The 16,325-nt window shown below is 42.7% G+C and overlaps 1 protein-coding gene across 1 annotated transcript in view; it reads left to right on the top strand.

Moving 5' to 3' along the window:
* Positions 1-11,778, top strand: part of SLC38A1 (solute carrier family 38 member 1) — a 37,877-nt gene extending 26,099 nt beyond the window's left edge. Inside the window, exons 7-15 of the mRNA XM_066633693.1 lie at positions 646-728; positions 2,686-2,744; positions 2,830-2,958; positions 5,681-5,760; positions 7,152-7,252; positions 7,787-7,905; positions 10,065-10,206; positions 10,300-10,397; positions 11,677-11,778. Coding sequence (XP_066489790.1) covers positions 646-728; positions 2,686-2,744; positions 2,830-2,958; positions 5,681-5,760; positions 7,152-7,252; positions 7,787-7,905; positions 10,065-10,206; positions 10,300-10,397; positions 11,677-11,778 — 913 coding nt within the window. The remainder of the gene's footprint in view (positions 1-645; positions 729-2,685; positions 2,745-2,829; positions 2,959-5,680; positions 5,761-7,151; positions 7,253-7,786; positions 7,906-10,064; positions 10,207-10,299; positions 10,398-11,676) is intronic.
* Positions 11,779-16,325: the final 4,547 nt, after the last annotated feature.

Raw genomic sequence — 16,325 nt, 5'->3', positions numbered from 1 at the left:
CTTTCCTGTGTTCACGGCCGAGTCCAATGCCAACTGGCAAGAATATGCCCTCTGTCCTGGCATTGCTCTCTCTTGTTGCTGCTCAGGCAACATTTTTCTTGGTAACTTTGTTGAATTTGAGCCACAGGAGTCTGCAAACATATTTTTCACAAAGAGCTGCTTTTAAGTCATAGCTCAGTATCCTGACTCTGCTGTCTAATACCTGCCCAGGGGGATTCAGAGATTGGAGGAGGAGGAGTAGGGGAATTCAGAGATTGGAGGAGGAGGAGTAGGGGAATTCAGAGATTGGAGGAGGAAGAGGAGTAGAGGAATTCAGAGATTGTTCAGTCTCTATCTATTAGTAGTAGTAGCAGCAGGAGTAGTTTGAGGAGGAATTTGAAAGAGGTTTGAGGAGGAATCCAGCAAAGGTGTAGCTGGTAGTGTGTACACTCACAGAAGTATAGTGAGAGCAGAGTGGTAAGAAGGGGCAACATCATGGATGGATTTGAAAAGAATGAGGAAAGGAACCAAGAAATTGTGCTGGATCCAGGAGTGAATATGAAGCGATTGTGTGAGATATGGAGTGCTAGTTAGGTCTTACTTTCTGAAGCACAGTTCAGTCTGAGAAAGTGATATTATCCCTTCACTTTCAATATTATTTTACAGAGCCTGGTATGTGGATGGGCGGTTTCTCGTTGTAACTGTGACATTCTGCATAATCCTCCCCTTGTGCCTTCTTAAGAATTTGGGTAAGGACAAAGCAACACTCGTTAGACTGAAGTACAGTTTTTGTACTTTGCCTGATGTTTTCAAGGTGTCTTTCCATGTGTGGTAGGCTGTGTTCTGATTTGTGTTCATTCCTTGCCCCCAGAATAAACTATGTATAGGGAACCATATAATAAAGAGGCCAAGGTTACAATTTGGGACTGTCTGACTATAGCTGTCTGTCTGAACCTGAGACAAAATAATGTCTTCATTGGGCCTTTTCTATTTTTGAACATTGATTATGGCCAAAAAGATGTCTGCTTACTGAGGCAGTATAAATAGAATAGACTGATTTTTAAAAAATGCCATCACACTATCATTGCATCTCTTTAATTCCAAGGACAATATTTGTTGAAAAGCAGAAAAATGTGAGCACTGCTATATAAACCTTAGACTAGCAACCATTTCGCAATGCTTATAAGCCTTAAGATTTTTTTAAAAAATGTACTTCTTGCCTCACAACCTCCCCTCCTGTCACCTTGGCACTGGCCATGCACCACCACTTCTCAGCTCATGTCAGAGCTTAGCTGCCTGTCGTTGCCAAGTCTCCAGGCAGCCTTTTTTCCTGAAAAGCCAAACTGACACATTTTAAAATACCTTTTCCTGGTTGGTTATATACATGCTATACGACTGCTTTACTCCATTGCAAGGGTGTCCAAACATTTTGGCAGGAGGGCCACATCATCTCTCTGACACTGTGTCGGGGGCCGGGGGGGGGAAGAATTAATTTACATTTAAAATTTGAATAAATTTACATGAATGAATTTATTAGAGGTGGAACTTATATGAATGAAGGAAGGTCTTGCAGTAGCTCAAGGTCTATGAAAGGCCTTACGCAAAGCAAGGCCGGCCTTTCCTTCACTGCCACTGCTGCATCACAGATGTGAAACAGTAAGTAGTGGAGGGAGCCCTCGTCCCACAGCTCAGGTGAGAGGTCGAACAGTCGTCCTCATGCTGACAGCAGTTGCATCGGACCATCACAGGCTCCAGCAACTTTCCAGAGGGCCAGGGGCTTATTGGAGACTGGGGGCTCCCCAAGGGCCAGATTGGGAGCCCTGGAGAGCTGCAAGTGGCCCCTGGGCCGGGGTTTGGGCACCCCTGCTCCATTGTATGAATGTGCCCAGTTCTCCTTGTTAGTTTGCAAATACAATAAGAATGTAACAGCGAAATGATCTTTTGCAAAACAAGGTATCCACAGCAGTCCCATATGAAGCGTGCTCTTTAGTACATAGTTTGGATAAGCTCTCTACCCCTCAGTGCCTGCCCCCCCTTCCTCCAGGGCAGGGATCCATTGCCCCTGTCCATTATCCTCTGACTCTCTAACCACCACGCCACACTGCTTTTCATAGCTAGAGTATCAAAAATCATTTCATGAAGCAGAAATTCCAGATTTTATACCTCCCAGAGTAATTTTAAAAATGAACTAATTAACAATATTCTGCTTTTCACTGGCACCCACTCACGCACCCCACAAACCTGCTACCTGAGGTGAACCACCTCACCCTATCCCTGGTTACTATAAATCAGCTGGATTTTTTTTAAAAAGAGCATTTTTTACTTAGTCTGAAATCTGGTGACCTTACATACATCACTTTTGCATAAAGACTTTGCATTTAGTAGAAAATTGCCTTGAATCATGTCACTGACTCATTAGTATTATTTGCACTATAAATAAAGTGGTTCTCCAGGCTTTTATAGAGGAATCTTTCCCAGCCCAACCTGAAGATGCCAGGATTTAACCTGAGTCCTCCTGTGTACAAAGCACTGAGCTATAGCTCTTTGTCTATGCAGTAAGCAGCATATGTGCCTGGAATATGCCTCATATGACATGCCAGGCTCTGCAGGCCTGAGCTGTATACTTTGATATGTTTGTTAAGCAAGTGATGTGTTAAGCATGATCGAATAAACTATTAAATAAGTTGTCCTTTGAATTTCTCTTAGGGTATCTTGGCTATACAAGTGGATTTTCCCTGACTTGTATGGTGTTTTTTCTCATAGTGGTAAGTTTTGTTTGGTGCATCAGTTAGACAGAAGTCATTAACTTCTAATGTTTAAAAAGTTTTCAATGACGGCCCTTTATTTCAGGTTGTCTACAAGAAATTTCAGCTTGGTTGTCCTTTGCATGAGACAAATACAACAGACTCTGATTTTCTAAATGCTACTTTTGCCCATGGGGATCTGTGCCAGCCAAAGTATGTTACCTTAAACTCCAAGGTAGGTATAGACACTTCAGTCCACTTACAGGCAATTCACTATTCTGTTAATTTATTTGGAAGCCAATTAATTCTCTGTGCCAAGAAAACCAGAGAACAAACAACATTTTGCATGTATTTAGCTTATTTCCAAGAGTGACGTGTTCAAAGACTGTGGAAAATTTTTGGCAAGGGTTAGGAAGCAGAGTACAAAAATAAAAGGAAATATACATTGAAGGGAGATTGGATCTAGATGATGTGCACAAACAGGGAACAAGTAAAAACAGTCTTGGGGAAAGGAGCAGGAGTAGAACAGACAGAATAAAATCTAAGTTACAACCTATTCTCCGCCATCCTATAGCATGCAGGCTTGCCATGGAGGTATACACTGCATACTATGGGGAGCCCTGCAAGAGCTATATATGTAGCTCTTGTTATATAGCTATAGAACCCCCTAGTTCTATATAGCTGACTTAGGTCGAGGAAGACCCATAGGCCACAAGGAGGCCAATGCAGGTAAGGGAAAAATATGTTCCTTTACCTGCATAGGCCCCCTTGTGGCCTATGGTTCTCCCTGGACCTAAGCCAGCTATATAGAACCAGGGTGTGGGATGGTCAAAAAAAATGGGGAATCCAGCAAGTGTGACTGCCACCAGATCCACCCCCTCCCTCCCCAAAATGTCCCATTACTAACTCTTCCCACCCACTGCCCATCCCTGCTGCCAACTTACCTCTTCCAGCAGTGGCTGGGTGCTCTACTGGTACATGCACAGGGTTGCCAGTTATTTGTTCTGGTGGCCCCATTACATTTGTCATCTCTGCATGTGCAGCACTGACAGAGAGAGCCTACTTGATGGAACGCTAGTTCCATCAATGGAAGGCACTCATAGGATTGGCTATTAGTTTTAGATTTACAACTGAAAATTTGCAGGCTAGTTTGGTGATGGAACTAGCTGCATAGAGAGATTTGAGGAACCACCCTCTTCTACCTTTTAAAAGAAAAAGGTCATGAGAAATCTCCTGAGGTGCTTTTCAATACAGGACAATTTGCTTTAAAAAGAGAGGTTCAGGTGAATGACCCCTGTGAGAGCTATACCTCACTACATGATTCTTTGGACATTCATGTTTATGTAAATCTACCCTGATGAATTTGTGGACAATATGGACCTTCTTTACACAGAGTCAAAATATTAGTCTGTCATCTCGTGCCCCGACACACAGGTTGAAAATCACTGAGTGATTGGAAAATTCAAAAGTCTTGAAAGATCCATGGGTTGAAAGATCTGCAAATGTATTTTGGGAGTTTGGAGCACAGCGACTGAAAATCGCTGAAAAACTCTTCCAAGACCAGCAATTTCTAGGGCAGCTGTCTGTAGTAACAAATTAGCTCTGCCAGCAGATGATGGGAGACAGAAAATTTGTTACTACAGACAGTCTGCCCTAGAAATAGAGCCACAGAAGAGATTTTCCAGAGGTGACATCAGAAGAGGCGAACATCGTAGGTCTCATTGAGAAGAAAAACATTGAAATCATTGGTCTTTTCCAAGACAAACTCAGCATTTGTCTATGCATGCTGGTGGTGGCTCTCCAGGGTCTTTTGTAGTCCTAGCTGGAGTTGTCTGGGATTGAACCTGGGCCCTTCCGCAAGCAAAGCATGCACACTATCACTAAGCCATGGTCTCCTTGAAGACTTGCCCCTCTTCTCTATGCTTAGAACCATTTGTTCAGGATCTTCTTCACCTTTTTCTTATCAGAATTGCCTTGTTGTGGAAAAACCCTTTCATTGTGTGTGTGTGTGTGCAACTAATGTCCCTCCCCCCTGCGCTAGGGTAATCTAGTCTTGTATGCAGTTTTGTATTAAAATGTGCTTAGATCCATTTGGTCCATCAACTCACATGCACTTTTTAGCTGCACGTTTTGATTGCATTCCATCTACCAAAGAGATATAAAGCCTATAATAACTTGTATTTATATCTCTAAAGCTCTATAAACTTTAGCTGTCAACCTGGGGCCCTACAAAAAAATGTTTCCAATTGAGTTCCACAGCTCCTAAGGCCAGCCCTGCATGCGGGCACACACACAGAATAAGGAACATAAAATTTAAATGAATGTTCAGGGAGAGAAGCACATCAGTAGCAGGAAAATGAAAACGCACAGTATAAGGAAAGGATATCATAAGCTGATAAATTTGCATTGAAAATACGTTCTTGAAGCATAATTGCATGCATTTATGCTTCAAAATGTTCTCCATTCCTGAGGTGTTGCTGTCCATTTGCAGATAGGATTCCCAAACTTTTTCCCGGCAGGACTCCTCTGGTTTTAAAATCTGCACAACAGGCAAAAACTCCATAGATTCCATTGCCAGTCTGGGTAAGGTTGCATGCGAGGTGCAACTGTTTAAAACATAGGAGTCCTGCCAGAAAACAAAAGTGGGAACCCTAGATGAAGAACTTAGCTTATATGTTTGAAGTTCTCTTGGGCTGCAATCCTAACCACACTTTCCTGAGAGTAAGCCCCATTGACCAAAATAGGACTTACTTCTTAGTAAGACCCGGTTAGGATTGCGCCCTTAATGACATTTGAAGAAATGCACATCTTTCCTGATCCTCAGTTTTGATCCACATTTTTCACATGTAGCAACATAAGCAATTGTATTGCTGTGTTTTGTCTATGCTGGTCTTTGACCGTATCAATGAATTGAATTGACTCTCAGTTTAGTTTTATTTTGTTGTTTTTTTTAACAGACTGTGTATGCATTGCCAACCATTGCATTTGCGTTTGTTTGCCACCCATCAGTCCTTCCAATCTACAGTGAACTTAAAGAGTAAGAGATTATTCTTATTATTATTAAAGAGAGCTGCTTTGTCTGCAGAACATTAGCAGTGAGTTCCATTCTGCCCTCCTGTCTCTACTCAGAGGAAACAATTGTTAATTTGCAAAAACAGCAAGATACTCCTGTCGCCTAGAAAGGCTTGGTTCACCCAGGGTGTAGTTTAAGAGAGCATCATAAGAACTGTGCCACTTTCTTTAGATCTGCGCAGCTATTAACAGAGATAAACGGTGCTAACAGTCTCTTGGTATGAGAGGATGTTATACTGAAGCTAATAGCCACCTTCTGGCTCAGAGGATGCTAAATCTGGGAGAGTAGCAAGCAGTGTTTTATCTGTGACCTTTTACAAAGATGCTGTATGCATATACGGTCGTGCTTTAACTGAGTCAGGCTAATTAGCCATCAAGCCAAGTACTGCATCATACGCTGTCTACATCTTGAGGTCCTTGCACTCTAGAGGTGCTGTCTATTGAATCTAGTACCTTACATAAGGAAAACATGGGCTGAACTAGCCTAATATGAACTGCTGTCCTTATTAGCTGGTGCACTTGTGGCAGATTACTGACTACTCGATACCCTCTTAGAATCACTGTCAATAGGGAGAAAGAATCATTACTCAGCCCTCTAATTTCAAAATCATGGGATTTGAAAGTCTAAATTAATTGGAACTTTCTTTTGTTTTTTCCCATCTTCCCTAAAGATTAGAAACTGACTTTGCACTGACATTGTGCTTTCAATCTTCCTGAAAGTATGAGGGCTAGAAACTTAACTTTTTAAAGTAAAAGCTGAGATCCTCTGAATTCTATCAGGAGCCTCCAGGATGCCCATGACTGCAAGCTGTACATTATATTTCACTTGTACTGGACTGTTTGAAGTGAATTTATTTTGTTTGTCTCAGAGTTGACCCTGTAAGCAGCAGCTTAGAGCTAGTTCAGATTCCATTACAGACAAGCAGTTGTTGTTGTGCTACAGTTGCATGGAAAATATCAGCATGAACTGGGCTGTCCATTGAGACATCCACTCATTGCATGTTTTAAGTCACTGATCACAAGAATAACAAAGCATACCAAAAAAATAGCTGAGACTGGACTTCTGTATTGCCCGGTTCAAACTAACATTTCCCCACATGATTGTGGGCACATATGTGGTCAAGACCGTGGCTGTTTTCATATAGGGGGGACAGTCTGTGAACCAGTCATCAATCATAACAATCTATGGGTACTGAGTGGTAGGCAGTGGGCCTAAACCGAGTTAAAACCATACTACTCCTAGAAATCGCAACAGTCAGGCTGATAAATGTTCTTATGCCCAAAGAGATTTCCACAGTGTGTAGTGAAGCCTTCATTAAACTTTCCCTACTCATTTTATCTTTTTTTTTTTTGCAGTCGCTCACAGAAAAAAATGCAGATGGTTTCAAATATCTCTTTCTTCGCCATGTTTGTCATGTACTTCTTGACAGCCATTTTTGGGTATTTGACATTTTATGGTATGTAACCACTTTTTGCTAATATGTATGAAATTCTGCATAGTCTCATATACTTTATTGTACATGTTGAACAACTAACACTGTTGGAGTGCAGGTTTATAACACATGTAATTTGCCCTCTGAATTTGCCGGTGGTTGAGATGCTTCTTCCTCACCCTGTAGAGAAGGTCTGCAATACATCTCCATTTTGCTCGCCCTGCCCAGAATGGCTCCGAAGGGGAGGGGGAACCGCTTGTACACCCCAGTGAGTTTGCACCCCCTTTAGCTATGCCACTGCCTGCACCTATGCAGGTTTACTTAGAAGTAAGCTCTACTGAATTTTTAAGTAAGTGTGTCTTGGGTCGAGCCTGGAGTTGAAGGTTAAAGGATCAATGGACCATGGCTTAAAATGCTGTTTTCAGTCCAGTTTGTTTCATTGCCAGCCCTGTTGTCTGCAGATTAATCTCTTGTTGGAAGGTGGCTCTTGCCAAGTGACAGCTTCTGTGAATGAACTGAATGCCTGCTGCAACAGTTCTCTCATTGTCTTCCCTGCAGAAACTGTGAAGTCAGACCTGCTCCACAAGTATCAAAGTAAAGATGACATCCTCATCTTAACAGTACGCGTGGCTGTCATTGTGGCAGTCATACTCACGGTTCCGGTGTTGTTTTTCACTGTAAGTCAGAGCCTCTTTTCCATGTGGTGAAAGTTGGAAAAATGCTTCCAGTTTCCGTTTAGAATACAATTATTGGTTAAAATGAAATCCTGCCGCAGGTGAACTACAATTTAGCATCAACTGACAGCTTTTAAAATTTAAGTAAATGCTGTTATCTCTATGCTTAAAATATTTGAATGTGACCCCCCCCCCCCAAAAAAAAATCACAATAAAATAAACTCCAGTAGCAGTTTGTGTTTCCTACCATCATTAAATCTACCCTTTGCTGGTACCAGGTTATTGGGTTCCCCCATGGCACCCTCCACTTGATTCTGGATAGTGCATTGGACTGTGAATACTGGGGTTTTAGGAGTCAGCCTGGTCAGAGGGCCCTTCAGCCACTAGTGAGTTTGGCCACCTTCTAACATCACCCCTGAATTCATTCACTAATTCCTAACGCTCTCCAAAAGGAATATGCAGGGGTGTATCTGCCCTGGGGCATAACAGGGCAAGAGCCCTGGGCAGTAACTGGAAGTGGGTGTCAGCATGTGTGCTGCGGTTGCTTCCTCAGTTTGGGAAGCAATTGGAGTGCACACGCCTTTGCTGCAGCAGCTGGAGCAAAATCGCCCAACCAGTTGTTGAAAGTGTGTGGGTATGTTCCAGTTGCTTCTGACTAGCATCGGTCAGGTGATTTAGCTATGACTGTGAGCACAGGCACTCACTCCCATCATTTCCCAAGCCTGGAAGCTACGAAAATATCTGCTGCCTGGGTGCTCACATCCACAGCTTGATTTCATAGCTGGTATGAATGTGGGCACTTGCATGCTGTCACTCTGTTCCAGTCTGGGGTGTCACAGTACCCCAGTACACCTCTGGGAATATGTTCTTTCTCCCAGCCCAGGAAGCAATCCATACACTCTCACCATTCACTTGAGAGAGTCTTTGCTTCCTTTCAGAATAACCTGGTCCCCCAGTGTGGGTCTCCCCTATGCCATACTGAAAAGTGGGGGATGATGTTATTATAGCTAAGTTTACTATCTTTCTCTCCCCACTCTCCATTACCCGGTTATCTGACCTTCACTTCTACAAGTAGTTGTGTTTATAAGATTCTCCCAAGTTGCTCAACTTTTTTTAACTCACTCATATTATCTGATACTGTGCATTTCAGATTCACTTCCACATGACACAAACTTATACTCTGCACTGCTCCCTCATCTGTCTGCACTTCAAGTGTTGGGTATACCAGGTGTAGACAAGAGCAATGGTTTCGTGGAATGTTTTCCTGCTATATCATCTTTACCCCAACTTTGTACATTTCCTTATAAATGCTAAAGTGCTGAAGCAGAAACACTGGAAACTCATTAGGAAAAAAGACTTAGGGTGCAATCCTAACCCGCGCTGGAGCAGGAAAGCCAGGAGGCTTGCGCTGCATCGAACATGGGTTACTGGCCACAGTGGCTCAGCCAGAGGCAAGGGGAAGCTCTTCCCCTTATCCCTGGGTAAGGGCTGCTGGCCCCAATGGGTCTCCTCGGACCTGCGCCACCTCTGGAGGTGGCGCAAGTCCAAGGAGAGCAGAGCGGCTTGAAGCCGCTCCGTTCTCCCTGGGGACGGATTGGGATCCGGCATAACCGCCGGATCCCAGCCCCGCCCCCGGCTCCCCATGCACCCACCCCCGGGGCCGCCTGTAGCCCACCCTGCCCCCACTCAGAAACGCCCCCTCCCACCTCCTCCGTGCCCCCCCGGAAGCCGCCGCAGAGGCTTCTGTCAGCCTCCGTGCATCGGCGCATCTACATGTGCCGACATGGCTTCTTCCCACAGAGGCACAAACATGCTTTGTGGCATGTTTGCAACCCTCCCGGGGCTCCTACACCGGCAAAAGTGCCAGTTAGGATTGTGCCCTTAGAAATCCTAATCTGAGTCAATAGAGGGTGTGGGGGGGCGTCGCTAATGAAGAAGTGTTAAGTGCAGAAGCTAGGGTTGGAAATGAAGGCTGACTAGATGAGGTCCCCAAATGAAGTGCAGGACTTCGTTGCTGTAAGTTCCTTGCTCAGTGGTTCCCAAACTGTGTACCGCAGTGCCCAAGGGTGCTGCAGCAAACTCACAGGGGTGCCACAGGATCTCCCCAGTGACCTTTTTTCCCATGCAAATTTTGCCTGACAGATTTCTTCTTCTTTCTGCAGGTACGCTCTTCTTTATTCGAGCTGGCCAGAAAAACCAAATATAACTTGTGCCATCACATTGTGGTTACTTTGGTGCTTTTGGTGATCATCAACCTGTTAGTTATTTTCATACCCTCCATGAAGGATATTTTTGGAGTTGTAGGTACAGTATTTAAATTATATACGATTAAGAAATGCTTGTTCTTTTGTCAAGCTTTTATTTGTATATTAAAACTCATTCATTTGGTTGTCACAGGGGTGACCTCTGCCAATATGCTGATCTTTATTCTTCCATCATCGCTGTATTTAAAAATCACTCACCAAGATGGATCAAAACTGATTCAGAGGATTTGGGTAAGTTCCATAGAAGGTTCTCCAGCATTGTCGCAGACATTCTCCTTAAATCAACCCTCTATGTGGTGATGTGGGGAGGAAGCAAGGTGCATAGCCCATGAACATTTCTATGCATTTTTGAGCACCTTTTAAACCAGAAAGCAAGTAAATTTACTGGCCGCAGGAAGGAACTTTGCCCCCAAACTGGGGTGCCATTTCTGACCCCACCTCCCATCTAGGAGAATCCACAAAAGTCCAGGATTCCCTTGGCACAGAGGAACAATCCAGTGAGCTAACTGACCAGGCAAGGCCAAGAGCTAGCTTGCCCTTGGATAATGTTAGCCCTGAGTCACTGTCAGGGAAACGGAAGGTATCCCTTTACTCCACAGAGAAAAAAATAGGCAAAAATAGGAAGAGTTTGTAAATAGGAATAATTTATTTTTAAGGTCAAAAATTGAGAAAAGATAAATGGATGAAAACAGGCGCTTTGGTCTTACAGTTGGAGGCAAAATTGAAAATAGCAAATAGTGGCTTTCCTTGGCTAGACAAGCATGGTAGTTTCCTTGTCCACCACCAAGGGAGACTGGAGGGGCAGTCAGCTATGGGTATGTCTGGGCTGGAGCCAATGTCTGGGCTGGAGCCAATTCCTTACAAGGACAACTCCTGGCTCCAGATTGTGACTTCCACAGATCTCTCAACAAATGCTCTGATCCTGAGCCCCCATCCTTTTTAGCACCTCATGTGAACATCCCCCCATTTGAGCCAGACACAGGCAAAGAGCTCTTTTAATCCCTCTCCTGCCCCTTGTGGCAGAAGCCCTGCCAGAATTCTCCTTTCATGCACCTCTGCTGCTGTCATGTCTGAACTAAACCAGAAGACAGATTGTTTGGTTAACTGAGATTAAAAAATGTGATCCAGTGTGACTGTGCAAACTAGCGGGAGAGAGTGGGGTTAATGGTCGTGTTTGTACTGCAGTTCCTGCAGGAGCTGCATCAGTGCATGGAACCAGTGCTGCTTTAGCCTGCCTACTCCATTTAATTCACTATATGGTTTATGTTGCCATTCTATGTGCTATATGTCTTATGTTGCCAATTAGTTGCCATTTTTAGAAAATTGCATGAGATGTACCTTTCTGTAAATAACTGGGCAAATTGGATATTGTATGCATCATTGTTTCATTTTTTCTTTGCTCTTACCTCGCTCTTAAATTCTTTCTGTTTAGCTCTAAAGTCCATTATCCGTTTGTTCATCTCGTTAAATAAGTTACATTAGCTGAAATACTTTCTCCTTTTGGTTTCAGGCTTCTCTCTTTTTGGCACTAGGAGTGTTGTTTTCCTTGGTGAGCATTCCTCTGGTAATCTATGACTGGGTGTATTCAGGAGACACGCCTGAAGACCACTGAATTTACTGGGACGTTGAGAAGAACACATTTCCATTTTGCCACTCACCAAAATCACCATTATGCCATCTCATCAGTGCGTTTTTCCTGAGTTTCTTACATTAAAACTGAATCACAACAAAATACCAGAAGGATATATTTTAGTAGTTTCCTCTAAACTACTAAAGGCAGTCATTTTATTTTATTTTTAAATACTACATTTTCATGTTCCCACAAGCAGTATTATTTTGATGGTGATGACCCATATAATTTTGCATACTTGTAGATTGTCCATTGGCCATGGGTATTCTCAACACTAAAATAGCTGAAGGGGTGCTCTTTACTTAGAGACTTATTACCAGTTTATTCTAATCTAAAATCAGTTAGCCAGCCTTGATCAAACTTAGATCTCCCTTCTTGGAGATAATTTTTCCTGTTACCTGACTCTCCTAGTATTGCAATGTGGTTAATAGATAGGTAGCTTAGCATCAAATCATGGAATGAATCTTTGGGATTTGGGGTTTCAATCAGCAAAATCTGTACACAACCTTAGTAGTTCTCCCTTGTGAGACTTGTCTTTGTACCTTGAATTTGGTTACAATCATTGGCAATTTTGTGCATATGTGTTTTTGTTTTAAAGAAGTGGGTTGTATTGAAATAGATCCCCCTTGGCCATATTAAGGCATTGATAGAGTAGATTTTTGGCAATTGTAAAATTGTCATCCATCAACTTGGAGCTGCAGAATTGATGATTGCTTAATGTACCCTCAGTCTGGCAGACTGCTGGAAAAATGTACTGGCAAAGAGGATTTGCTTAAACTAGCATAGCAGCTTAAAAATGGTACTCCATACTGAATCCATAAAAGATAAATGAAACTGAAAGAGCTATTTAGAAGCTTTTGGAAATCAGTCTCAGCCCACTGTCACAATCTTGTTGACACATAGTATTTTAAGCAATTACAAACCTTCCTGTATAATGAGTGACCCCTGTTACCATAAAAAAAATACAACTTCTGAAGATGCAAGTTCAAGAGAACTCTGAAGGAGCCATGAAGAAACCACAGTCATCTTAAATGTCATCCCTTGTTTTCATCTTCAGCATTTGTGAGCATTTCATATGTGTGCAAATGTTACCCAGTTTCTTTATGATGTGTGTGTGTGTGTGAGAGAGAGAGAGAGAGAGAGAACCTCTGCAATATTAATTCAGTGGACTTCAGTACCCAGAATTTCACAGCTCACCTCCCTGTGTGCCTGAGAGCAAAGGCAGGGAGAGAAGCTTCTGCAGGACAAGTGAAGAGAAAGAGCCTAATGAAGAATAAGAGAAAGTAGTGAAGAGAGAAAAGAAAATTTGATGAGGAGCTGCTGCTAAAACAGCATAGATTGAGACAACCAATTGCCACTGATAATTTACCACACAAATATGAGTATGAATATGATTTCATAGTAAACAAATGGCTTGCATCATCCTTATAAATAGTAAGGAGAATTTTACAGTTCATCTTATGAGTGATAAAATAGTTATCTAATCCACTTAACTGTTTCAATATATTTCTGTTCCAATATACCCTCTACGGAATCTAGATTATTGTAAAATAATCTGTAAAATTGCTATAAAATAATCATGGAGCTCCCTTTGGAGACCATCTGGCAACAATTGATGGGCATATGCATCATGGTCATGTTATCCCAATGACAGTGGTCATGGTCATATTACCCCATCATGGTCATATTACAGTGGTTACATATGACAGCGACATTGGTTGCTAGTTTGTTTCTGAGCTCAATTCAAGGTGCTGGTTTTGACCTACAAAAGCCCTAGATGGTGTGTATCCTGACTTTCTCAGGAAGCAATTTCTCCTGCATTGTTCCTGCTGAGCACTGAGATCTGCAGATGAAAACTTACATCTATAGGTTCCATCTATTCTGGATGTTCTTAGGAATAGGATGTTTCTTGTGACAACCACAGAACTCTGGAATGGCATGTCCATAAAGGTTTACCTGACCTAGTATGTCTCAGAGGTGGGTGGTTTTGTGGCTAATTTCGCCTGGCTTTGGAGAAGCTAGATATTTTAAGAGCGAGAACTGTGCTGTTGCTCTGGTGTTTTAAGTTGAATTCTTCTTTATTACATATGGGGGAGAGGGTTGAGGTGGGTTTTTTCTTCTTCTTCTTATGTATTGTCAGGGCCCCTTCCAGATGACCTGACCCCCGACTTACCCTGGAGCAGGCACCCCAGCCTCAGGGTGGGGAGGCTTCCCTGCCCTTGAAGGGGGCAAAGAAGGTTGGCTCACCCCAACCAGCTAGAAGGGGCTGGCAGGGCAAACAAGGAACACTACAGGAAACAAGCCAGGAACAGGAAAGGCCTTTTCTGCCCCACCTGGAGGAAGGGGAGGGGCCAAAAGGGGGCGGGCTTGCTCCATAAAAGAGGGAAGCCAGGGATGAGAGGGAGGCAGTGTGAAGCAGGGAGCTGTGAGGTAAACAACTCCTGCTCCTAGGCCAGATATGGCAGCTCTGCTAGGGAGGAGGACAAGGGTGCTGGAACCCCCTCCCCCTTCAGCCAATCTGAGGCCTCCCTGGGGGGTGGAACAAGCCTGCTCCAGGGCAGGGACCCTACAATATTTTTATTGTCAATACTGGTTTTGATCTGTTTTGATCTGCACATTTTTAAAGAAACTTTTTAAAGAGCAATGGCATATCAAAACGGTAAACACATGATAAATATGGCAGGAGTTGAGCACAGGACCAATTCGACCTACCAGAGACCCAGCTAAGATGCACAGGGAGATGAAAATTTCTCTTTGCCTTGGTCAAGATCAAACATATTTGAGTTCAACTTCTCTCTGAAGCCAGTTAAAGTTATAGCTCTGCAATCTTTGTTTTGGAAACCTGCCATCGTTACTAACATGCTTAGCTAGAGGTAGGGTGGTGTTAGCGTCTAGGGTTCTAGAGATTTGTTGAACTGTTTGTTTCCTGTGTAGTGTATAATTGCACCTCTGAAATCCCTGTTCGTATATGGATGTTTGCTTCCATTGCAGCATCCACAGTTTTGTTTTATATGTGAGGGCTAAACTCTTCATTGGTCTAAGAACTTTCCCAGGGAACTTCACTCAGTTCCTCTGTGTACTGAGAAAGTTCCCCTTTGATCGGGCTCCAAAATATAAGAGGAAGTTAGATCAAGTCAGTTTCAGTGACAATGTGACTTTTGTAAATACAGGTTTTGGTTTGGTTTAGGGTGCAATCCTAACCAATTTTCCAGCACTGGCATAGCTGTACCAGTGGGGCATGTGTTGCATCCTGCAGTTGGGGGGCAGTCATGGAGACGTCCTCAAGGTAAGGCAATGTTTGTTCCCTTATGCCGATGCTGCAAAGTTGGTTAGGATTGCTCCCTTACTGTATTATGAAAACCTTGGCTAGCAATGATGGTCACAAGTACCAAAACAAACATGGCAAACTGAGGAGAGGCTTAGCCAATGCCAACAGTAATGGCTGCTGACCACTCAGGTAAAGAACTGCAAGTTCAACAAAATTTTTAACTCGGTGCCAAGCAGGAAAATGTATTTTGAATATTATCTAGAGCACAGGTATGAAATGTTAAAACACTGAAATAGGAGTTGTGTTCTACAGCAGTTGTTCTGGCAGAAGTGTTTTGTTCTGGAACATGAAAAAGAAGTTGAAACTGACTACGGCTGTGACCTGAAAGGCCATGTAGTAATGGAGGCTTTGAGCCCCCACAACACCTAACAAGCTGCTCCTAAACTCAAGCGACCAGGCTCCAAGACAGAAGGAGTCGTGGTCCATTTAAAAAAAAAAAAGACTCTAAGGCATGTGTTAATCACTTACACATGCTTTGTGGATTGTAGCCTGAGTTATTTCAGTGCCTGCTATCATGTATAGAAGCCTATAGCTATATAATCCTTCTTGTCTTTTTCTGTAATGAGGATTTCTGAACCACAGTTATCCTTCCTTTGAATAGATCAGTGTTTGTTTTATCCAGTTCAGGCTCTGGAACAATTATCCTACTGATATTCAGCCACCTGTATATTTTTACCAAAATTCAAATTATAAACTGTACATATATAATTGGTACTATTTCGTAGCTGCTTTTGTAAATCCTTTGCCTCTTTTTTTTTTTTGTAAGTGTAGAACTTTTAGAATGTCTTATTTATCACTTCTCTCGCCCTTTTTAGTGTGCGAACTATTTTACTGGTATTCTCTTGTTCATTTTCATGACCACATTGTGAAGTAGGTCAGTACTAGTCCCATTTTAGATGGGGAACTGAGGTCAAGAGAGCAAATGAATTGTTAATGGCCTGGCAAGGATTTGAAGTTGCGTAGTCTATCATCCAAGTTCAGCATTTTGTCCTTTAGACTGTTCAGACAGATGGATTAAAAAATCTAATTGTTGCTGGATTTGGACCAATTTATTAAACTTGATCTTAGATTTTTTGTCTTGAAAACAAAAATAATACAGCCCAGTGATTATCAAATACTATTTTGGTACTCACCAAATATTGCATTAATCTTGTGGGTACATAATAGGTTGGAGAGGGATGAACAGGAAAAATAATATACA

The sequence above is a fragment of the Tiliqua scincoides genome, chromosome 7 (assembly GCF_035046505.1).
Source record: "Tiliqua scincoides isolate rTilSci1 chromosome 7, rTilSci1.hap2, whole genome shotgun sequence".
Taxonomy (NCBI): Eukaryota; Metazoa; Chordata; class Lepidosauria; order Squamata; family Scincidae; genus Tiliqua; species Tiliqua scincoides.
The sequence above is the reverse complement of the archived record's forward strand: the minus strand, read 5'-3'. Positions and strand labels throughout refer to the sequence as shown.